Consider the following 24,289-nt stretch of genomic DNA (forward strand, 5'->3'; position numbering starts at 1 on the left):
CTTTAGTTTTTTTTTGTAGAAATGATAAAGTACCAGTCAAAATAAACAACATTCAGTGTTTTTTCATTATTTAAAATCTTCTGCATTGCTGATTAATACTAAAGTCATCCAAACTATAAAGAAAAACCTATAACTTATTTAACAAGAAAGTGTTAAAGAAACTAGTATATGCTTTATATTTGATTTTCTTCAAAGTAGCACCTATTGCACCACCTAATGTGTTTGAGAGCATCAGTTGTAAAGTTGTGAAGAGGTAGAGTTGGTATACAGTAAATAGCTCTATTTGAGTAATGTTCAAATACATATTATGGCAAGAACTACAGTCAGTCAATCGCAAAATTTTCAAGAACTTTGAAAGTATCCTTTCAGTCACAAAGTTCAGTCACAAAGACCATCAAAAATGTTATGATGAAACTGTCTCTCATCAGGACTGCCCCTCATTAGGAAGACCAAAAGTAACCTTTGTTGTACAGGATAAATTCATCAGAGTTACCAACCTCAGAAATCGCAGCTTAAGAGAACCCCAGATAAGAGCACCTAGATGCTTCACAAAATATTTTGGTTTGTGTAACACTTTTTGACTTTTGACTGGTACTGTACATGTACTTGTTTATATATGTCCATGTAATATAAATGTTGTTTTGAGGAACTAATAATGTTGTTGGAAATACAAAAATGTTTTTTTACAGTATGAGTATTCACCTGGAACAGATCCAATTACCCGAAATACCAGTATTGGCTCACTTTTATTTTTTTCACTTTTGAACTGAACTGCTAAATTAATATTATAGACTTTATTTAAAATGTAATTAAATTAAGGTGACTCTCTAAGACTTGTGTATTTAACTGATTATTGTAAGTAGTAGTAAGTGATTATTGTACAGTAGTGAGTAGGAGTAAGGAGTTTTTTTGAATGTTGTTAACAGCATGCTGACAGTCAGGTTGTGATATCTGATTAACAGCATTGCAAAGAATGGCGCGACTAGGTGATGATGATTTACTGGTTGGCTTTGTCAGAAAAGTAAAATGGCTGTGTGTATTATTTACCGTATATTATAGTATATATAGTATTTTTACATTTCATTAAATTCCATCTTAAGTTAATAATGATAACCAATTAAATAACATCTAAAGTAAAACATAATAGTGGACATTTATCTTTTTTTATCTATTTAATTGTACTTTATTTTCATGAAATTACATTATATTTATAGTAATTTAATGTAAAGAGAGTACATCTAAAGTAAAACATGATTGATAAGATTTAAAGTGATTACAATTTATTGTCATCAAATTCCATCAGAAATAAAACATTAAATATTTGTAATTATTCACCTTTATTTTTATCAAATAACATCTAATGTTAAACACGATATAGATCTACAAAAAGGTTAGCATTCTTCCAAAAAAAAAAAGTTAGCCCACAAATAAAGTTTTGTATTTTTATTATTAAAAATTAGGTGTGCATGTAAATGAACTAAAACAATATAGTTATTGTTCAGTCTTGAAGTCTGAAATGTGCTTTTGTTCATTTTTATTCTCCTTTTATCTTATTATCAGCTAACTTATCACTGTGAATCATTTAGAGGATCAGAAGTGTCAGTTAGTGTTAGTTTCTATTACATGTTAGCAACATTAATCAACATATTAGTCTATAGGTTAAACTACATAATCAACTTTGACATTCAAGTCTGTCATTTCTGATGGACAAACTAATGCCTGAGATAAAGAACCCTGCTCATTCTGTATGTAGAAATCAAGTCAGCGATAACTAAAAGGAAACCAGCCGGATCCAGTTCAGATCGTGATTTCTTCAAAGAATTTAGATACCCTTATGATACCCTTCATTTGCCCTGTGTGTAGGCCTTAACCAGCCCCACCAGCTTGTCCTGTTGACCTCTATACAGTCTTATCAGCGTGTTTACAGGATTCTGTCTTCATCCTTCAGTCTGAACATGCATACTGTCTCTCATACCACTGTTGCCACAGTTTGCTCACACTTCAACTTAAACACACCCTGAAGTTTAGCATCGGATCACTCTGAGAGCTTTTTAACTTGAGACAAAACAGAACACCCCCTTATCTACTACAAGTGCACGTAATTAATATGAAATCTGATTGGACAACTTATTAAAACTGTATGTTTCTGTAATCGGAGTACAGTCTAAGTATCTCGTGATTATAATTATTTTTAAGTTTAACTTGATTTTTTAAGTTTAACCATTACACCTCATAATCATTTGAAGATATTCGACAAGAAATTTTTTTTAAAAAAATGTATCCTAGAATTTCCTTGTGCTTACTGTCATTTTGGGATAACCCCTTTAAGAAAGTAATCTTTGACTTTTTGTTATTTTCAAGGAACTTGCTGCAAGTTCAGAAATGAACAAAATTAGTTTCACTTAATATTTATCATACTGTTTCCATACAGTCCATCCAGTTGATTGAAAACAAGACGGCGGGAATCCCAGTCACACGTTTCTACAGCCAGCCCAGACAGGCACATGTGCCAGGTCAGATTTCTCATCCAATTTTATGTTTAAAACTAGTTTATTTACTTACTGTAGAAAGCTAAAATTTAGTTTTAGGACTAATTAGGCTCTTCTGATCCCAAATAGAATAGTTTTAAAATGTTAAAATAAACTACTGTCCCACATGGGACATTGTTTTTTTGTTATTTTAGTAATAATGGTTTCCTGTACAAAGTTTATTTTTATACTTGTTATATCCTACCAATCTTAAACAGCTAGAAGAAATTAAGAATGCACACCAAACAAAAGTTCACAAGGTAAAGCTGTCCACCCTGTCATGGTAAATTAATCAAGGTATCCAGTTAATTAAAAATATTTCAACAAATCTGAATGTGTCTTTAAAACAGAACTAGGTCACCATGTACAATTCCAGATATGTGCAACTTTAGGTCAACCATATTTATATTAAATTTGCTAAAATTGTCCACCCTGTCATTGTCCATCATTTTGTGCAGCTTGCTATGGCAGGGTGCACACATGCATAACAGGAACTAAAAGGTAAAAATAGTATAAAAATAAATTACATATCTTAGTCAGTGCCAAAAAGCAAAGTTCTGATAATGACTCAGAGCCTTAATCCACAATGTGGACATAGTCATCCTTACTCAGCAACAACATAGTCCCTTCATCTTAATGATTTTTATCTCTGTAAATTACTGTATCACAAACAAATGTCATTCAAAACTCCTAGCTGTTGCGGATGTTTGCACCCAAAACAAAAGAAGACCCTAATTCCCACTCAGGATGAACCGTTCTCCCTTACCAGACTCTGTCACTCTCTAGATAAGTAGTGCATGTAAACCTGCACTAGACAGAGAGGGAGCTGAACCGTGTCTATCAGGCTGTTCTACTCTTATAATCCTTTAATGATGGAGCCAAAGTGGCTGAGACGTTGTAGCAGTGAGACCGGGAGGTTTTAATCCTGTTTACATCCAAAACTCAGGACTCCATCAGGAACCTGATACAAAACATAATGTGTAAAAACTGAAATGAACATGAATAAGTTGCGGTCATACAGGTCGCTTAATTTAGGTTAATTTTTAGATATTGTATGGACTTACGAAGAAAGGTTTGATGTGAAACACTCCATTTTATAGAAGCCTACCATGGTAGTGAAAGAATCCAAAGGTTTCAGGCATTCAGCCCCAAGAACACTGTACCAGCTGTTAAGCATGGTGGTGGAAGCATTATGCTCTTGGACTGTTTTGTTGCCACTGGAACATGATAAGTGGTTGAAATAATGCAGAAGGAGGAGTAGTAAATAAGGATTCTTCCAACATCTAGACCAGTGTTTTTCAGACCTAGTCCTGGAGGCACCCTGCTCTGCACATTTATTTTTTCCCAACACACCCGATACAACTAATCAGATAATGAAGTCCCTTAGATTTGCAGCTTGTTTTTTAAAGCAGGGGAAACACAACAGTATGCAGGGGAAACACTGATTTAAACTGTTGAACCCTTTAGACACTGCACTGACCCAAATACACATCAAGAGTGATTTTGGAATGGATACAGTAAGGTAATATTATACTTTTTGAATTGACCTCACAAATATGTGGACTGTGCTTTAAAAGTTGGGTTGTGCTAGGAAACGAAATAATATAATTAAACTTAAGCAATCCTATTGACAAGAATGATCAAATATCCAAACTGAATTCTAACAGAAGCTAATACTGCCATCTTGTCAAGTTGCAATTAACCAATTTACATTTAATTAAAATTTTTAAATATTACTGTGCTTAAGGTATATTCATGACCCTATCTGTATAAATTTGATTCTTTGTTTAATTTTAGAAATAAAAAAGTAAAGCTAAAGTTAATACACACTAGTTTTTAATTACTTTAAGACATTATATATATATTATTTATTTATTTTTTTAATCCCCTAAATGTATGTGTGTCTCTTTAAGCCTTTTGGCAAAGTCATCTTCCTGGTAAATCTTCTTCACATAATGCTGGGGTGTATAAACCAGCATAAGGGCAAACATTGGAACGATTAACAATCAAACTTTTTACTGGTTACTATTTAATTCCATTTAGTGTTCATGTTTAGTTGTCTTTTTCATTGAATACATATGCCTAAGCTTTATTTATCTGTTCTGTAACATAAATTACAGTCCATATATTTACAGCTCTGCAAATAAAATAAGAAAGTTTCTTTGATTTTACCAAACTGAAAACTTCTGGAATGTAATCAAGAGGAAGATGAATAATCACAAGCAAACAAACCAAACTGAACTGCTTGAATTTTTGCACCAGGAGTGGCATAAAGTTATCCAAAAGCAGTGTGTAAGACTGGTGGAGGAGAACATGCCAAGATGCATGAAAACTGTGATTAAAAACCAGGGTTATTCCACCAAATTGATTTCTGAACTCTGAAAACATTATAATTTGAACTTGCTTTCTTTGCATTATTTGAGATCTGAAAGCTCTGCATCTTTTTTTTTGTTTGTTATTTTAAACATTTCTAATTTTCTGCAAGTAAATGCTCTACATGACAATATTTTTACTTGGAATTTGGAAAAAAAGTTGCCTGTAGTTTATAGAATAAAACAACAATGTTAATTTTATTCGAATAGCAAAATCAGAGAAACTGAAGTGATCTCTTATTTTTTTCAGAGCTGCATGTGGACTGTGCTTTAAAATTAAGTTTGTGCCAGAAAACCATCAAATATAATTAAACTCAAGCAATCCTAGTGAAAAGAATGATCAAATATCCAAGCTGAATTCTGACAGGAGCAATTTACCAATGCACATTTAACCAAAATGTACATTTTTAAATATTACTGTGCTTAAGGTAATTTTATGGTATATTTAAGGTATATTTATGACCCTATCTGTATAAATGTAATTCTTTGTTGATTTTAGAAAATAAAAAAGAACAGCTGAATGTTTGTTATTTTATTCTTTGTTTAATCCCCTTTATGTGTCTCTCTTTAAGCCTATTGGTCTATAAATAATCTCAAGAGGCTCCTGGTGAATCTTCTTGAGAGAATGCTGGGGTGTATAAACCTGCATCAGGGCAAATATAGGAACGATCAGACACAATAAGACTTACTGGCTACTATTTACTGTAATTTTATGAAGTGTTCGTTTAGTTGTTTTTTTCAATGCCTATGTATGTCTAACTTTTTTTTTACCTGTACTGTAAAATGAATAACAGTCCATATATATCTATTCTAGAATTATAAAATAATATAAATTAGTATAAATAAAAAATGAAAAGGCAGTGCAACGCGTGCAAAATGCATTCCAGAGCTGTCCTGGAGCCGGGCCAAGTGGGTGGCATTCCAAGCGTCCCATACCATCCCATCCCCGCACCCAGAGCCTCTACATCACTGCCCTTCGCTTATCTTCCCAAACCAAAACAATGTCACCGCACAGATTGCTGTTATTAAGTGGCATGACAGTGCTGAGATGGAAAATTATGAGGCTGCCCTGGTCGGATAGGTCTCCTCACCCTTTTGAACTGAAGGAACAGGGTGAAATCTCGTTCATCGAGTGTGATGTCAAAGCAAAACAAAGGGCCAGACAGGCTTGACGGTTGGCCGGCGATGGTTCAAAGAGACAAAATGATCTGATATTAAAAGTGGCCGATGCCTGAGATTTTCAATGGTTGAATCGTGGTATTTTTTTTAAGATAGTGCTAAAAGTTCTTAGTACAGATTGCCACTTTTACAAATTTTGTTATTTAAAACAGTATGATAAAAAGAGGTTTAGCTTCTGTTTAGTATGTATATTGTAAATGAATGTGAGGTTATTTAAGTCACGGCTACACTTTCTTTCCATTAGTGGCACATTTTGTGTGTTTTAACATGCTCAGCCCCGGTTTACAGTCTAATCAATCAAACTCACCCAGTCAAAACCAAATGGGACATGGTGGTAGTGTCATCTTGATTAATGAGGGCCAGCAAACAGTATATTGTGGAGACAATGCAGTCATTCATACTGAGGCTTATAATGGGGCTTTAGTGGACACTTCCTTTTCTCATTCATATTGGTAAATTTGCTTACACTTAGACACTTAGAAATACCTAAAGAGGTCTCGCCATGCTCGACTGGCCTTTAAAGAAGGTAGACAAACGCTTAGTTTTTGCTGCTTCTTTAGGAAAAAGACATTTCAGATACAATGTAGACACTCTGCGCAAAACGGTACTTTGACTTATAACAATAGTGGAACCGGTTTTGGTGCTATATAGAGCTATTTTATAAAAAGGTTCTATACTGGCTTAATACAAAAGATTTTCCACTATAATATGAAGGACCCATTTCACATTAACAAACCTGGGACCCAGTGTAGTGTCTAAATATTTATTAAACAATGTATATATCTTAAGAATTAAAAAAGCTCTTTTATGTTTTAGCCTGTACTGTCTTAAAAATAAAACTTGACATTTTAGAAACGTCATAGTCAAACATTTTGTAAAAAGTTGTGAGTTGTGTGTGAAGAACCTTTTAACATTCATCCAGAAGTGGATTTGATTCTTTTTACCTATGGAAATGATTTTTTTTACAGAAAATGGTTAAAGATTTCAGTTAGTTTATATTAATTGAAAATTTTATCGAGACCAGACAAAGAACTACATAACCGCTCTGATGATTATTTGAGTTTTTATGTCTCCATACTGAACCTCTGTCTTCACTAAATAACATTTGAAGAACATTATGAGTGATATAACAATGTGTGTTTTCCTCAATATTAAAAGTTTTTAACTAAGGACAATGTCATTGTTAGAAAATTAGTTATTTCTCACAATCTCTCAAGTGCTGTGTACATGCATCTACATCTTTGGACACTTTGACCTCACTATGGCAGAACCAGTTCTGTTCAAACCCACGTCCTTAGTGCTGATAAAAGTCATCTTTCAGTTGAGTAAACCAACTCAAGTTTCCTGCAGCAGCTTTATCTCTCAGACAATATACCACCCTCAGTCCAGTCAGTTAAAGACATCATGATGTCGAATCCAACCGAAGTCGAACTTCGGATGATAGGGGTACTTGTGATTGCTATCTCTAGCAACAATCTTGAACTGCAGTGTTTAGAAAGCCTGCATGATTCACAAGAAAAGAACCCATATCTGCTCTTATCAGCCTGGAGAGTTTGTGACTATTACAAGAGTTTAAGTACAGCATGAGTCTTTGTTGAACCAAGGATGAAGATGGGAAATGAAATGATTTACACTAATTTGAAAACATCCGCCTTAGTGAAGTGTAGTGTGCTAGTTGGGAGAGGTGTTTTTTGGAGAGTAATGACACTGTGAATGATATAGGCTGGGATAAGTGATGGCATACACTTAAAGAATATATTCTTACAAGCTAAATGAAATGTTATTAAAAACACTGCATTTATTCAATGGGGTCTTCCTGTGTGCTGACTGACTGTATGTTCTATCTACATGCATTAGTTTTTAAACTTTCTAATTTACAGATTAATATTAGGGGGCCTTACACTTCTATAAAAAATAAAGGTGCTACAAATAGTTAATCGAGCAATGCTATGAAATATCAACATTTTATTCCAGACAGAAAACCATTATATCGCACAAATAATTTGGCTTCATTCTCTAGCAATTACTTGAAGACATTCTGTCTTAAGAAATCCATGTTTTTTTTTTACAAAGAAGTTGGCATTCACCAATTTGGGATTTGTTCAATTACAAGGGCAAGGGAGTCTGTGGACAATTTTGTGTTTTTAAAACATCTCAAATTTTCTCAAGAATTTAGGAAAACTCAATTTAAGGGAAAGCATATTCTTCTTTTACTGGCATTGCTCTATTAACTCTTGTTTTTAGCAGTAATGTTCTGGAAAAGACTGCCAAGGAAGGAAAAACATAGTTTTATTTCAATCGATATATAAAGCTGTACACATTATATTAAAACATAATTACATAAGAACTACAACAGTGTTTTCCAACCGCATGGCATGTTTTCCATAACTCCCCACAAATACTCAAAAGTTCTTGTGTGGTTTAGTCAAGTGCATTGAGAGCAGGCATGCCGAACCATTGACGGGTCCGTCAAGACTGGACTGTGAGTAACAGGTCTTTGATCTACCACAAAAAATAGTCCCTGTGTGTCACTAAACCTAAGCCTCAACTGAGTGGGGTACTAAATTGTGCAGATGGATGTAGTCTTCAATCCCACTTGACTGGCTGCCCCATACCATCTTGCATCTACTATCTTCCATGTCTTCCAGCCTCTCTCTCAGGTTAATTAACTGTTCGTTTCAGCTGGGTTGGACCATCTGGAAAACACTGAGCTACAGTAACAGGTACAACATTCACTCTCAGGTGAGCCCTGTCCTGTCACCACACGGCTGGTCTCCACGCACCCAGTCCGTGTAGATCGTACACGCAGGGCCTGTACGGGTGGTATGACTTGTAGACGGTGGCCAGCAGCGAGGCTCTGAGCAGGTCCTCCTCCGCCCCGGCGCTCAGCTCGGGCTTGTGGAAGCAGTCTTTGCTGTATTCGGTGGCGAGCTGCTTTCGCTTGGTCTTGTAGCGCCGGTTCTGGAACCAGATCTTCACCTGAGTTTCTGTGAGGCGCAGCGACGTGGCGAGGTGCGCGCGCTCCGGGGCGGACAGGTACTTCTGGCGACTGAACTTCTTCTCGAGCTCCAGCACTTGCACGTGAGTGAAGGCGGCGCGCGAGCGCTTCTGTTTCCCGCCTCCGCCGGTTCCGGTGCCTGGACTGCATGCCTGGGAACCATCCGTGGAATCTGGTTTAAAAAGAGGTAAAAAAAAAAACGTTAAAACCACGTTAAAACCTGTTTAAAACACATTAAAGCCCATTAAAACACGCTAAAATCCGCAAAACTCCTTAAAAACCCGCGTTTAAACCAGTAAAACACAATAAACCACGTTTAAATACATTAATATCCATGTTACAAAAATGCTAAAATCCGCTGCGAGTGGGTAAGATAAGCATTTGACGGTTAGAACTGAAATTATAATAATCCACAAATATGTTCTCAATTCAGTTTAATTCGGTGTAGCTATTTTACTTCGCTTTAAATAACGCCACAATTTCGTTATTTTTCCGCCGTTCAGTTGAAATTACAGAACCACACCAAGTCATTTAGGATGTACACTGATTGGTTGAACTATGGAATCACTGCCTAGCAACAATATTTCTATTGGTTAATTGTGGACCAATAGAAAAATTCCTTTGAAGAAAAAAACTTTTCTAGTCAGGATGGAGCGACAGTATTCCAAACACCTGCCCCCAAACGTTTAAATGTTTTAATGCAAGTGAGAAACTCTTGACAGTCATTCAGCATTACAATATAACATGTTCTGGATGTAAGCTGGACGTTTAAATTTTAGTTTTTTAATTCAATTTGATGGGAAAAGGGGTAAAAAAAATCATAAACTACGTTATATTAATAATAATAAAAGGTTTATATTTATGTGGTTAACTGATTTACTTATCTACTATTTCCACAAATACAATGTTGGTAGTGACACAAACAGTTTTTATAAGCGTAATACATACAAATTACTATTATTGTTTTACACCTGATTTATAATACTTTTGTCATTTTAATTATGTGAAAGGAATATAAATTGTAAGGAATACTGTGCCGCTAGGTAACACTTTACGTTGTAGTAACGTTTAAACGCATTTTATTTTTTACTTTTAGGCGTTAAAGCATCACATTTTTAAACTCCATAAAAATCTCTCTACCTGTTCTCCGGGTTATCGGCGACTCCGCCGCGGTGACGGACAGCAGGAGAGCGCTGTCCTCCTCGCCGTCGTTGGACCACGAAGTCTCAGAGTGAATCCTGACCGAAGCGCCTCGCGACTCTTCTCCTTTCTCCTCCCTCAAACAAAGAATATCTTCAATAAAAAAAGATGTTAGCGGCTTGTTTGAGGTCGCCATCTCCTCTGAGAAAAAACAGCGTCTCGACAACCACCTCCTCCAGACAAACAACTACCAAATAAAAAAGGAAAGCTATATAACGCAGCGGTTTGCTCACAGTAAGTGTTAAACAGAGGACTGTTCACTTTAACCTCGATATAAAATCGTATGTGTGTCTAAACGGTGTGAAAATCCCCTCAGTGAACTGTGTGTCTTTTACGTTTTCTTCCCTTCATTTAAATGCTGGTGCCTCTCCGTGTAGCCACACCCCTCTGCTCACGTCATGCGTAGGTGATTGAAAAAACAGACGTGATTTCTCTTTATCGCGAAATCTTTGTCGCTTTCCTGAACTAACGCTGAATGGAATCAGATCACGCTCTTATGATTACAATTAAATATATTTTTAATTCCCTTAAACTCATAATTTTGTGTACATCTTATTATACTTTTTTATTCGTAAATCTTCATACTTTGTATGTTTGTTATGAAACAACAATAAAAAAGAAAAGGACAAAAATATGAACAACTGTGTACATGCCTTAAAAACATATGTAAAGGTATATAAAGATTTCCCCATAATTAAGATAATATTATAATAATATTATAATAGTCTTAAAAAAAATAAAGCTTTCCAATTAAAGTTTGCAATTGTCAAATAAATCAAATTCTGCAATGCATGGATAATGTTAGGGGTATGTAATGATAAAATCATTTATATAAGCAATTTAAAAAGGAAAATGTAACCTTTTTTCCAGAACTCTCGTCTGCACACATCTTATAAGGTAATAAAGAGAAGGCGTGGCTATGAAATGATATAAATATTGTAATATCCAATATATCCGCTGACTTGAACACAGTTAAAGTTTAAAGTCGTAACAGACCACTACCATCACCCTAGCAAAAGTTTTTTTATGGGTATCTACATTTTTACAATAAAATATATTATGCCAAATGTTGCCAGTGATAAATATGACCCCACCCCCACCATTCACTTCTTCACTGTTTTTTTTTCTGTTTGAGCGGACAATTCACAGGTTTAAAAGGCCATATTAGTAGCCCCATGTCCGTTGTTTAATGTTTGAATACATAAAGTCATAAAGTCATGATATAAAAACACTTTTTTAAAACACATTTACACATAAAATATTTATTTGATTCATCAGGAGATTGAGGTTATATACCCAAACAACAAGAATCCAGTGCATTTGATGAGAACATTGTTAGAGAGTAGTCTGACATATTTAAGCCTCAAACATTAGGATTGGTATGCTTTTAATTGTTGATGTCTGCGGCATCACTTAGAGGATATAATTAAAACATCTTAGAGATCTTAGATGTAAAGTTATTAGAAATAAGCAAAAATAGTGAAAAGTGAAACCTGCAAACTGCATGGTCAGATCACACCTTCCTAGAGAGTGCAGCTCTAGAACAGACCACACAATGCGTAAAAAAATCTTCAACAACCCTAAATTATCATCATGGAACCTACAGGTTTTTTTTGTCTCATGATGTTAAAGTTCACGAATCTGCAGTCACCAAGAGACTACATTACAGTTTGGCAAATAATGCTAAGATAAAGACCAGAAAAACAAGTCCAACAATACTTTTCCATTTAACCTGAACCTGCCTTACATAGGACATGACCAGCAGCCTATGCAAGGAATAAACCATCATAGTCAGAATTTTATAAAATATTTAAATGTATTTTATTTTAATGTATATTTCTGAATGACTTATTCAATATATCAACAGAGCTCTGCAGCCCTGAATATCACTTTGTAACACTTTACAGAAGTAAACACTGAAATTGAAAAATTATATATATAAAAAAGCAGTCAATTATGTACTCTAACTCAATTAGTTAAAAGTTATTGATTCATAAGTTAGAAGAACAGGTTTGGTTGCTTACTTTGATTTGAACTCTATTCACTAAATACATTAGTTCAGTTCGAACAGCAGCTCACCTGATTTACTTTAAAAATTGATAATTTAATAAACCAATTGTTGGGTGGTGACTGTATGTACTGGCCTTTTTTACAGACACACAAAATGTAATAATGTAATAAGTGTAATACATGCTTGCTGATTAGATAATAGCTTTGGAAGATGCTTAAGATGCTGACTGTACTTTCACATGTAATTACATTTTAATTAATTAATTAATTAACTTAAAAAACCTGTTTTGTCAAATAATTGTTTGGGTTATAACATTTAAAATGTTATGCACCATTGCAAAAATGACTGTTGTAGATCAATCAATGAATTGATCAATCAACTTTTATTTTCACTTTACTTTAAGGGGAAAACCTCATTTTCAATGCAGCCATGCATTTACAATTTAAAGGGCAGGAGAAAAGAAAATACCTTTACATTTTTGGAGTTTTTTTAAATGATTGTATTTCCCTATTAAAAAAGCAATTAATAACACATACCATATGTATAAATAAGTAAACTATTTAGGTTTGGCTTGCTTTGCATGTCTACAAAGTGGCACACTCGAGTCATTAGCAGACGCAGTGTGGACACTCTAGACGAAAGTATCCTACAGGTGTTTCCCATTTGGCCCATTCTCACTCTTCATTCTCACTGGGTGAGGAGCTGGTAAGATTTATTATGAAACTGGATCTCACTTTTACTCTCCTGTAGCAGGCCGGGTAAACTCCAGGCTCCGAGGGTGTGCCGAATGGTCTTCGTGTCCACAGGGGAGGCTCCGTGGTCAGGCAGGGTCAAGGTGGGTGGCCCCCTCCCTATGGAGCTAATGTGTTCAGCATATTTGGATGCGGCTCCTGCTCCTGACACACACGTCGTTGAGGGGCTGTTTGTTTGTTGTGCCCCCCCCAAACCCACCTCCCACACCCCGATGCTTCTGTTTGACCCCACAATGTTAAGGAAAGAGGGCCTGGGAGAGCGGGAGAGACATTTGCAGAGGAGCAGAGAGGGAGAAGGGGCCATATTGGCCCCAGGAGAGTGGAGAGTCTGTTTGGAATAATACAAAACCTGAGGGTGACAAACGGGGCCATTGTCTCTCGACATGACCTCCCACCACAATCCCTTAAAATACAGTCTCTACTCAGATCAGTTAACACTTCCTGCCATCTCTGCTCAGGAGATGAGTGACCCTTGCATGTCCTTACGTATTTTTCTAAAAGAGAGGACGGGATAAAATGGTTATTTGGAACAAAAACCTTTACATAATCTTTCGCAAATTTTTTTTTACATAATCTTTTACATATTTTTCCTAAAATCATACATCAATACCGAGAACCACATGGGAAATTTAGATTCCTGAGAATTTTAGATTGAACCACACAAGGAGTTAAATTTCTAAATTAAATTACGATGCTCTACAGAGCTGTCCAGTATGTCATGAATTCTCAGACTTCACCACAATTCTATTCTCCTGGTATGGAATATGGAATATTTCAACCATCTCTGCTCTAAAGAAATGTCCCTTAATTGCCCTTATTCTAAAAGAATAGACCAGATACAAGTCAAACTGACAAAAGAAAATGTTATTTAGAATCAACTGTATACAAGCCCATATAGACCACCCTATCTGAAGTCAGAATGTGTAAATATTTCCATTGGTCTAGGGTGCTGCCACAATGATCTAAGTGCCACTGGCCATCAGCAGCCAGAGTCAAAGAGAGCACAATTGGCCTTGTTTTCTCTGTGTGGGTAGATGGTTCACAGCACAGGTGTCTATTAGCTGATGCATCGGAGCCGAGTCGCTGCGCTTTCCTCTGAGCGCGCTGTGATGCTACTCGGCAATGCTGCATCAGCAAAAGTTTGAAAAGAGGTGGTGGCTGACTTCACATGTATCGAAAGAGGCATGTGCTAGTCTACACTCTCCTGGTGTTTGGGACATTATTAGTGATAGGAAGAGTCCTAATAAGTGGGTTTGGTAATTGGCCTTTTAAATTGAGAAAAAAAAGGCAAAAATTTTAAATAAAATATAAAAAGGAAGAAAATTGAAGAAGAAGAGTATAAATCAGATAGCAATATAGGATCATATAGCTAAAGCAATGCGTGAACAAAATAAAGTCAAGCTGCCAAAAAAATTGCCATTTTTCGTTCCCTCTTATTTGGTTATGTATATGAATGATATGTATAACCTCCAAATAATGTTTTTTTGTTTTGAGAGTGTATGTGTGTAAAATTTTATGCCTGTCGAAACCCAGAGTTTCATTTGAACAAATATGTGACTTCCAACCAAAATTCGACTTCAGTTTTGAACAAAAATTTGAATAATGTTCAAATTAAAGCCTGGTGCCTTTTGGGTTTAGGTTTACTTTCTAGTACTGCCAGATTCTACTCCAATCAAAGCCTTTAAATAGCACTGCTTTGGCCTGTGTTTCAATACGGGCTGCTTTCTCTAGATATCAGTTTTCCATATTCATCAGAAATCCCCTTTTTGTAACATAAAGCCTAAACATGAAGGCCCTGACAGGGAGTGTTTGTGTCCTGTAATCTTGTTTTCAGGCGCTGTGTCTCAGTGGATCTTATGATCCGCAAGAGGGACACAAGCTTAAGCATTTTTGCAGGGTTTACCTCATTTTCGCTGTTGTCATGTAAACTTTGCATTTTAGATGTTTTAGGTGATAAAGTTCACCTTGAATAATCTGTCTGTCCTCTTTCTCTGTAGAACACACAAACACACACACTCCCACACGGACACACACATGCAGAGGCACACAGAATAGACTACCTGCATGGGCCTTCGTTATCCCTCAGCTCTTTGATCGAGTCTTTTTCCTGTTTTCTATATCATCTGATGCCTATCTTAATTGCACAAGCACATACTCAGTCTGCCCTCTGCCCAGCAGCTTTCGGTGGCTATGTCATCCTGTGGCCGAGCTAAACAAGCAGCAGTAATTGGATGAGAATTTCTTGCTGCTTGTGTAATGCAACTCCTCATTTCTCCCCTGACCCCTTCTGCTACACTAACACTGCAGGGAGGCAAGCTGTGGCACCGCTTGCTTGTCCTGGGCCAGATGTGGGCTAGTTAGAAACTGACCCTGCCGACAGGAAGCCATACGTCATACTCACTACGTGACATGAACAACTCTCCCCGCTTTAGGACAGGCTGCATTCACACTCTGCCCAGTGTTGGGTATCAGTTAGATCAGGGGTGGGCGATATGGCCTTAGAATAATAAGATATTCTTGGCCAAACAGCAGTAGAAACAAAAAATCTGTAAACCTTTTGACTTTTTTGTGAACAAAAATATCTTACAAGTCTCTGATTTTGTCAAAATCTAATAGTAATGCAACAAAATAAATAATAAACATAAAAAAATCAACCACTAAACTAAAATGTGGAACATTTAGTGCATTCATAAATATTGCAAACAAAAACAAATATACAAATCATGCCTTTAAGTTTTATGGGTTTCACAATTCATACATTTTAATGATATTATTATGTATGATAGAAAGTGGGACACACCTTATTTAGAGGTATGTTTGGAAGCCACACATTTATAATAAGTAGTTTCACTTGTCCTGTAATTTATTTTGAATTGATCTGAATTGATTGAATTTAAAGAGGAGGTTTATCACCACAATAGGCTTTTCACAAATTTATTTTTATTTGTGAACTATTTTTGCATATATTTTATAATAAATAATTTTACATATACATAAACATATTAAAGTGTATGAAAATGGCAATCTGTTTAAAAACAATTAAAACATATAACACAAATCTAAACTAAAGGCTAGAAATTTGTCCATGCTAATCAAAATAATACTTTTAAAAAATTATGTCTGTCCTCTGTCCCTGTGGAACACACACGCACACATAATGTGTAAGTAATATGTAAATGTTTTAGAGTAAAACATAAACATTAAAAATAATCTAATTGTATCCTCATTTCTCTCTCATTATCCTACTCAAATAGGCCTCCTCCAATGCTCCCATATTCTAAAACGAATAAATATATGTATATAAATATATGTATATAAATTTGAAACAGCACCTGCTTTGGGGCCTTGCTGTTAGTGATTGTTATAATGGTTTAATTTAAAAAAGAAGAAAAATGGCGCCCTCTAGTGGTCAACAATGTACTTTGTTAAACAGACCAAGAAGACTGAAGTCGTGTTTTTTTCTTAGCCACGTCTTTTACATACTTAAAAATAAATTAATACCATTGTCATAATTAAGAAGAATATACTTTATATTTTAGATTTTTCAAACTAGTCACCTCTTGCTTAGATGACAGCTTTGCACATCTTGGCTGGATTTTTTTCAGTCAGCTTTATGAAGTAGAGTGGAATGGCTTTCAGTTAACAGCACCCCAGATAAGAGCCACCTAAATGCTTCACTGTGTATTTTGGTTTGTTTAACACTTTTAGTTTACTACATAATTCCTTATGTGTTCCTTCATAGTCTGGATGATTTCAGTAATTATTTACAATCTCATTTACATTACAATTTTAATGGTATTGTATGTATATATATATACATACAGAGGGAAATGCAGCTCATCTTGACTGCAGCCTATGTTTCGGAACACAGTATACAGGAGAGAGATAAAACCTTCTTAACTTTCAATGAAAGTCAAAAAAGGGAAAGAATGAAAATGTAAAAACTGTTTATTGTGACAGCTTTTGTTGTAAAAAGCGCAATATAAATAAAATTTTATTGAATGTTTCAGGTACCTTAATGTACTGTATAGACCAGAAGTGTCCAAACTACGGCCGCGGGCCATTTGCGTCCCGTTTCCTTTTATGGAGCGGCCCGCGAGGTCTTTTAGAAATAGAATGAAAGTTGGCCCGCTGTTAAGCAGGTTTTTATAATGTGAGATTCAAAGTTTGAACGCTAGGTGTCAGAAACGGGCCAAAGAGTCGGAGAGGGTGCGCATTTCTAGCGCAGAAAAACGGGGCAAAAAGAGTCTAAAAGTGGAGAGTGCGCATTTCTAGCGCAGAAAAACGGGGCAAAAAGAGTCTAAAAGCGGAGAGGGTGCGCATTTCTAGCGCAGAAAAACGGGGCAAAAAGAGTCTAAAAGCGGAGAGGGTGCGCATTTCTAGCGCAGAAAAACGGGGCAAAAAGAGTCTAAATGCGGAGAGGGTGCGCATTTCTAGCGCAGAAAAACGGGGCAAAAAGAGTCTAAAAGCGGAGAGGGTGCGCATTTCTAGCGCAGAAAAACGGGGCAAAAAGAGTCTAAAAGCGGAGAGGGTGCGCATTTTTAAGTTGCCGTAATTAAGGAGTTTAATATTAAGAGACATCATGAAATTAAACATCAATTTGAAAAATCTTAGTTAACACAACACTGTCAAAGATAAAGATCAAGTAAAATGTAAGTAAAGTAAGTAAAGTAAAATGTAAGTAAATGAAAGTAATCAAGAAAATGTATTATTTAAAGTGGTATATTTCATTATTTGTTTTATTACAGAGTCTGTGGCCCGTGACTTCAAATATATTTCTCCTTCTGGTCCCCAACAAAAAAAGTTTGGACACCCCTGGTATAGACAGTGAATGTTCTTTATTTGCACATTATGTCAAGCTCTTACTTAAAAAAAAGATTCTGTGATTTCCATGCTATAAGCTCTTTAAATTACCATCTTTAAAATGATCCTCTAAAGCACATGAATAAATCACTGGTGTTTGCTTAGTCAACGTAACACAGTCACCATGGTAGTCAAGCAGTGAAAATATTATTTCACACACAGGCAGCTTATCTTTAATAGAACTAAGCAGGTCTTAACTACCATCTGTCAGAGAGCGCCAGAGGCTAAAGGCATTTGTGACTTGGCTATAGTTTGTGTTGGATGCCTCTCACATGCGTAAGTGACAGTTGACAGTCTCTTGAGAGGCTTTTTTAAAGGCATGAAGAGCTACTTGCACTTGCAGGCCCACATGCTGAGAGCAGCCACTGTCTGAAGGTATGATGTAATGTCAGCTGTTGGCCTCCGGCACTTTATGGCATGATGAGGATGATGCATTGTTTTGTGCTAAGGTTTTTAAGTGCAGAGTTTACTGAAACAGTGGTGTAAGGTCATCCAGCAAACAGTAGAGGGAGCTATGTGGCCACATTTGGATGGAGCTTTGCCAAACATGTCCCCAAACCTTTGGTGTATCAAAGCTGGATTCAGATGTGAACAGCAATTTAAATGCACTCTTAATATATGTTATGTCTGAACCGCAATCTCTGTTTTTGTTTGTTCTTCTTCAGACAGCCTGGAGGAACCCAGACAGGTATCATAACAGCATGATGTGGTGTCACCATGAGCATGTGTGCAGCTTTTATACGGTAAGCCTGAGACACTGTGTTGCTTTTAAGGTGATGTTGGACTGGTTGAGGCAGAAATGTTGGTGCCTGACGCAGATAAAGTACACAGACAGACAGCAGAGTCAAATCCTGACTGACAGAACGTCTTCATTCACTGAATAAACAGCCTTCGGATATCTGCTCCTCTCTGTGCACACACAGACCTGGCTCTGATTGAAAGGCGTGTCTTCATTTTTAAAGCTTTTTTGTTTAAGCAAGTGTGACTTATCTTTACATTTCAACATCTCAAGGAAACCATCTGAGATCATCATAAGCTTATTTGTTATCCCCCACCTAATACATGACTGACCTTCAACACTGAAATGTGGCTAAAATAATGTCAGCGATTTATTTTTAACAATATTGCACTGAAAACATGAACAATGTAATTCAATCATTGATTAATTGATTCAGTTGCAAATCTGGGTATAATATAATGGAAATCTCATTCTCATTCCTATAGGTTTATTAGTTTTTTATTAAACTTTTTGGAGTTCTATATAGAAACATGAACACTTGCATAATTAAAGTTTTTTATGCATAATAAAAAGGTTTATTCAGATTGGAGAGTGTGTTTATAGATATATTTTAGGGGTGTCAATACATTAAATATGTTAATTAAATAATAATATAATTTGCAGTGATTATTCACGATTAATCACATTTTCCATTCCTTACTAACATTAAACTTTTTTTTTTAAAAGATGTTTAAATGTAAAATAAAAAAAAAGAATCACAGTGGGATTTGATTTACATCCAAATATATTTGTTTGATTGTATATTTTCAATGTTCAACTTTTCAGTCATTACAAAAATGTTTAATACGTTTAATATTTAATAAATGAAATTTAATAATTAGTTGACACATTACTTAACCATTTAATACTGTTTATTACAGGTTTAAGCACTGTTATTTGTGACATTTATTGTAAAGTTTGGCTAAGGAATCTTCTTAAAAAAGTGAAATAGAGATACAGCAACCATATTTAATCCATTTAAATTCAATATATAACAAAAAAGTAATCCACCTTCTGAATTTCTGACCAGTAGTGACAGCATGTTTACTAAACGTATCACTAAATACAGCTAAAGACAGCTAATGCGTCAACAGCCTCTGTAAAAAGAGTAAAATATGGCAGAATGTTGAGGCAACAAAGGGGGGAAATGATTAATCTGTAAAAAAAAAAATACTTGTTAAAGTGTTCAGATTAATTGTGTGTGGTAATGTGTACATTTTGAGAGCCCTATTATATACATATACACATTTAAACATTTTCAGAAATTACTTCCCCCTGTCATCTTGGAATAACTGCCTTTTTAAGAAAACAAGCTTTGACATCAGTAACATCACAAACTTTATATTGTTCCCTTTTGAAGGGACTGAAGTAACTTGCTGAATGTTCAGGAATTTAAATTTCACTTAATACATTTTATATTATTCATATTTAACTGAGGTACTGATTAAGCTGTTCATCATATTGTGCTAAAATATCACGGTAATTAAAATCATTTTTGAAAATCAAAATGTGTATCATCATGAACAATTCAACAATCTGCAACTCTATATCAACAATGTTTTGATTAAATGCAAATTTGAATTCTGTAGTCTTATAAATATAATAAAATTCAAAAGCAAAATAATCAATTATCAAAAAGTATTTTTTATTACAATGTTATTTAAATGCAAGTTATGTGACCTAAAGGCACAGTATCCAGAATGGCACTGCGTCAAAAACTTGATGCAGAAAGACCTGCTATATTTATGAAAACAATAGTTTGGAAGAAAAACTAATAATTTTATAAGTTTTACCTCAAATGTGGTCAGTCACTCAAGCAAGATTTGTCTTGCACCTAGCTATGAGGCCAATCTGGAAAACAAGTAAAAGAAGCTACAGTTTGCCTCATCTGAGCTACAAGCCAAATCACACAACTGCCCTGAGCCATCTCAAATAGACTTACTCATGAACTTACTCAAAATTACTCATGTGGTTTCTGACTCAGTGCAGTCTAAACACAAAGGGTTCTGTTATATTAGAAAAGGGTTGTCAGAATTAATAGTAAATTCTATTTATTAGTATAACTATTTATTTAAAATAGTGTGTAAAGAACTGTATGCAAGAGATTTCCGCTGAATATAGTAGTGGAGTTAGTGTGGTGGGTTACAACACTTATGGTTGAATGGGGTTTGATCCCAGGTCTGGAAAGTTTACCGTGCTACGCCATTACACCAAGTCATTGGGCAAGACTGCATTATTTTACCTAAACAACATGACTCAAACATGAGCATCAGCTAATGTAAATGCAAAAAAATATATACACTGAAGCGGGCTTTATAATTACTGAAATTATAAATTAATTAAGGAACTTAAATAACTGACCTGTTGCTTTAACTTAGTACTTTTGCAGTACTGTTTTAACATTGTATATTGTATATTTTTAAAATATATATTAAAATATATAAAACCAATTTATGCACACTTGTGTTGCTTGCTACATTAGCCAATTAGCTTCTGTAAAATGGCAAGTAGTAAATCACATCTTCATTCAGAGAGTTAGCTAACTGAAACAGTCATATTAAAAAGCCTTACCAGTCATTTTCTTTACTTTTGTAATTTAGTTTTAACTTAAAGGAGAAGTCCCTAGTGAAACATGATAACAAGTGCAAACTTTTGTTGAATATCCCATCTTCATTTACTCCCAGCATTCAGAAATATAGAATACTGCACTTTTAGCTGATGCTCCCAACCGGCTTGCAATGCTAGCAATAGGGGCATAGAATTGTCCATACAAATAAATCTGTATTTTTACAAATTAAACAAGCTCAAAGTAGCTCCACACTTTATTGGTATAAAATGTCTGAGCATTTAACGAGGGCCTGAGAACTGTAACAGTGCACATCTTGAAATCAAGTCATAATAAGTCAATAAGCTGTGGAAATTCATAAATTCCAGCTGTTGCTGAAAATATTTCTTTAAAATTCATGCATTTCCACAGAATTCATTTTGCAACCTGTTCCCATATCCTACCTATTCGGTGATGCTCATCAGTCGACTTATAGTGACTTATTTCACATGTGCACTTTCAAAGTTCTTAGTGCCTCATTTTAAATGTAAGGGCCCCCTGAATTTTTCTAATGAAGTGTGGAGCTACTTTGAGCTTGTTAATGGTGTCAAAGAAAATTCTTTGCACTTGCATTACTATGCCCCAATCACTAGTATTGTAAGGCTCTTGGGAGCATCGGCTAAAAGCTCTGTATTTTTCAGAATGCTGGGGGCGAACAGTGGTGGGCTATATGAAAAAAGTTTGTACTCGTTATCATGTTTCACTACATCCCAAGTACATTTTACATCAGAGTTCTCCTTTAAGTGCCTCAATGAAAGAAAGACATTTAATTCTATATACATTTCTAAATCAGATTAAACAAAAAGAAAAATGATTTTCTCTAAAAGGAAGAAATAGTTGATATATGGTTATTCGTTGGAAGGACTTAACTGATCAGTGTGGCTGATTGACTGCATTTTTAATAGGCTGTAAATTGTGGGAATTATCTTTTTTGTGTGAACTATCGCAGCATAGAATTGTTGCCCAGAGACTCTTATTGGTGAAGAAGCAACCAAACCTAGGTCTATAATGTGAATATCAGACACAGTACAGTATTTCTGTGTCAAATTCATAAAACTCTGCTGCACTTTGCACTCACCTATAATGTTCATCCACACTGTGTAGGTTGATTTAGTCTGATATGAACCTGAAATCACAGTAAGCTAAATTTAAACACATTAAGTCATCCTCTCACCACAAACATCACCATCATAAACGCGTCAGTCAGAGAGCCTTGTTTATTTGCCCTTGCGACCTGCCGCACTGCACAGCAGACAGTCTGAATTCTGTGTAGTTGTGGTCAGAGAGTAGCGCTTTTCGTTATTTACAGTTTACAGTGCTCTGTTATCTACAAGCTGCTGTAACTTTCTCCTTTTGTAAACATGCTCTTGGACTGCACTTCACTGCTGTTTTTAAAAAACATCTGGCAACATGATTATAGCATACACATGCTTTATGTGTTAATTATTTCTTATTAAGTGCAGCTGCTAGTACTGAAAAGCACTGGTGCCCTCTCCAGTGGGTATTCTTTATTTTGGACCCACAGAAAGTACCAGAACAAACAACAAAAAATCCATACACACTGGTGCTTTGTTTTTTATCTGTTTTTGAAAGAAAAATAACCCTTTTATTTATTAATTATTTATATAAATATAAAATTATAATTAGAAATGCTAATACTTGTTTTAAAACAGTAGTCCAAAAGATTTGGTTCTTTTCTCCTAAATTGACTGCAGATGTTTTCTTGAGTGGGAAGGAGACCAGGCATTGTTGTGCTTGTTTCTTGCAAGGACCAAATTTTAAATTCTTATTAAAAATTGATTGGTTCTCAGGTTTTCTTGCCAGGATTAATTTTATTGGTTACCTGAGCTACTGCAGTGTTGCTAATGATGCTGATACAAGAGCTAGTGTGAACATGGAGCTATCAGAACTGTAAACTCAGTCTTTTTTTTCGTTCATTCATGCATCAATAAACAAAGAATAAGAACTGAAGAGAGCCGGCAAGCTAAAATGTAGATGTACAGCTCTAAAAAATTAAACCACTTAATCTTTGATTTTACCAAATTGAAAACCACTGGAATATAATTAAAAGAAAGATGGATGATCACAAGCTATCAAACCAAGCTGAACTGCTTGAATTAAAAGCAGTGTGTAAGACAGATGGAGAAGAACATGCCAAGATGCAAACTGTGATTAACAACCAGGGTTATTCCACCAAATATTGATTTTTGAACTCTTAAATCTAAATGAATATGAACTTGTTTTCTTTGCATTATTTGAGGTCTGAAAGCATCTCTGCGTCTTTTTGTTATTTCAGCCATTTCTCATTTTCTGTAAATAAATGCTCTAAATGATAATATTTTTATTTTGAATTTGGAAGAAATATTGTCCGTAGTTTATAGAATAAAACAACAATGTTCATTTTACTCAAACATATACCAATTAATAGCAAAATCAGAGAAACTGATTCAGAAACTGAAGTTATCTCTTTTGTTTAGAGCTGTATGTGTTTGAGTTCTTGCTAAAATTACCAGATTTGTCCACTCTGAAAGGAGGACGACCATGATGCATGTTTTAAAAGTACTCTACCTCATACTCGTTCCAATTGCACATTCTTACCAGAGAGATCTCTAAATCATAAAACCTTTTTTGAGTGCCCTCTGGGGTGCCTGGGGAGCCAATAAATTATGATGACATAACTATAGCAAGACAATTTGATTATTTGCATTAATGATTGCCCTTATATGTTTGCTCTTTCAATCTTTGTACAGTGTAGAGTATATTATTAAGTGCCCTTTCTATACAATGCAGTGCCGTAAAGGTCTGCATTGTATAGAAAGTTTTACTTGATGACATGCTCTATTAGGCACTCCTCAAATGGAGAAGTGCCCCATCAATAGATTAAATTTGGTGTAGTCCCTGTAGGTGCCATCAGAATTGGATAAACTTGACATTCCGTGTAGGTACCTTTCTGATGTAAACATTTGTGAAACAAGGTTGTAAAACAAATGTTTTCGAACAGTT

General features: G+C 35.3%; 1 protein-coding gene across 1 annotated transcript; it reads right to left on the bottom strand.

Moving 5' to 3' along the window:
* Window positions 1-8,358: 8,358 nt before the first annotated feature.
* Window positions 8,359-10,630, bottom strand: nkx3-1 (NK3 homeobox 1). The gene is made up of 2 exons (XM_007235237.4): window positions 10,218-10,630; window positions 8,359-9,249 (listed from the first exon to the last, which is right to left on the bottom strand). The coding sequence occupies exons 1-2, from the start codon at window positions 10,411-10,413 to the stop codon at window positions 8,837-8,839; spliced, it is 609 nt and encodes a 202-aa protein (XP_007235299.1). The 5' UTR covers window positions 10,414-10,630; the 3' UTR covers window positions 8,359-8,836.
* Window positions 10,631-24,289: the final 13,659 nt, after the last annotated feature.

The sequence above is a fragment of the Astyanax mexicanus genome, chromosome 12 (assembly GCF_023375975.1).
Source record: "Astyanax mexicanus isolate ESR-SI-001 chromosome 12, AstMex3_surface, whole genome shotgun sequence".
Lineage (NCBI taxonomy): Eukaryota > Metazoa > Chordata > Actinopteri > Characiformes > Acestrorhamphidae > Astyanax > Astyanax mexicanus.

Excerpts from the sequence above, each read along its gene's own strand:
- nkx3-1 (XM_007235237.4), bottom strand. The coding sequence starts at position 10,413 with ATGGCGACCTCAAACAAGCCGCTAACATCTTTTTTTATTGAAGATATT. Across the intron at positions 9,250-10,217 it reads GCCGATAACCCGGAGAACAG|ATTCCACGGATGGTTCCCAG; the intron begins GTAGAGAGATTT and ends TTTTTAAACCAG.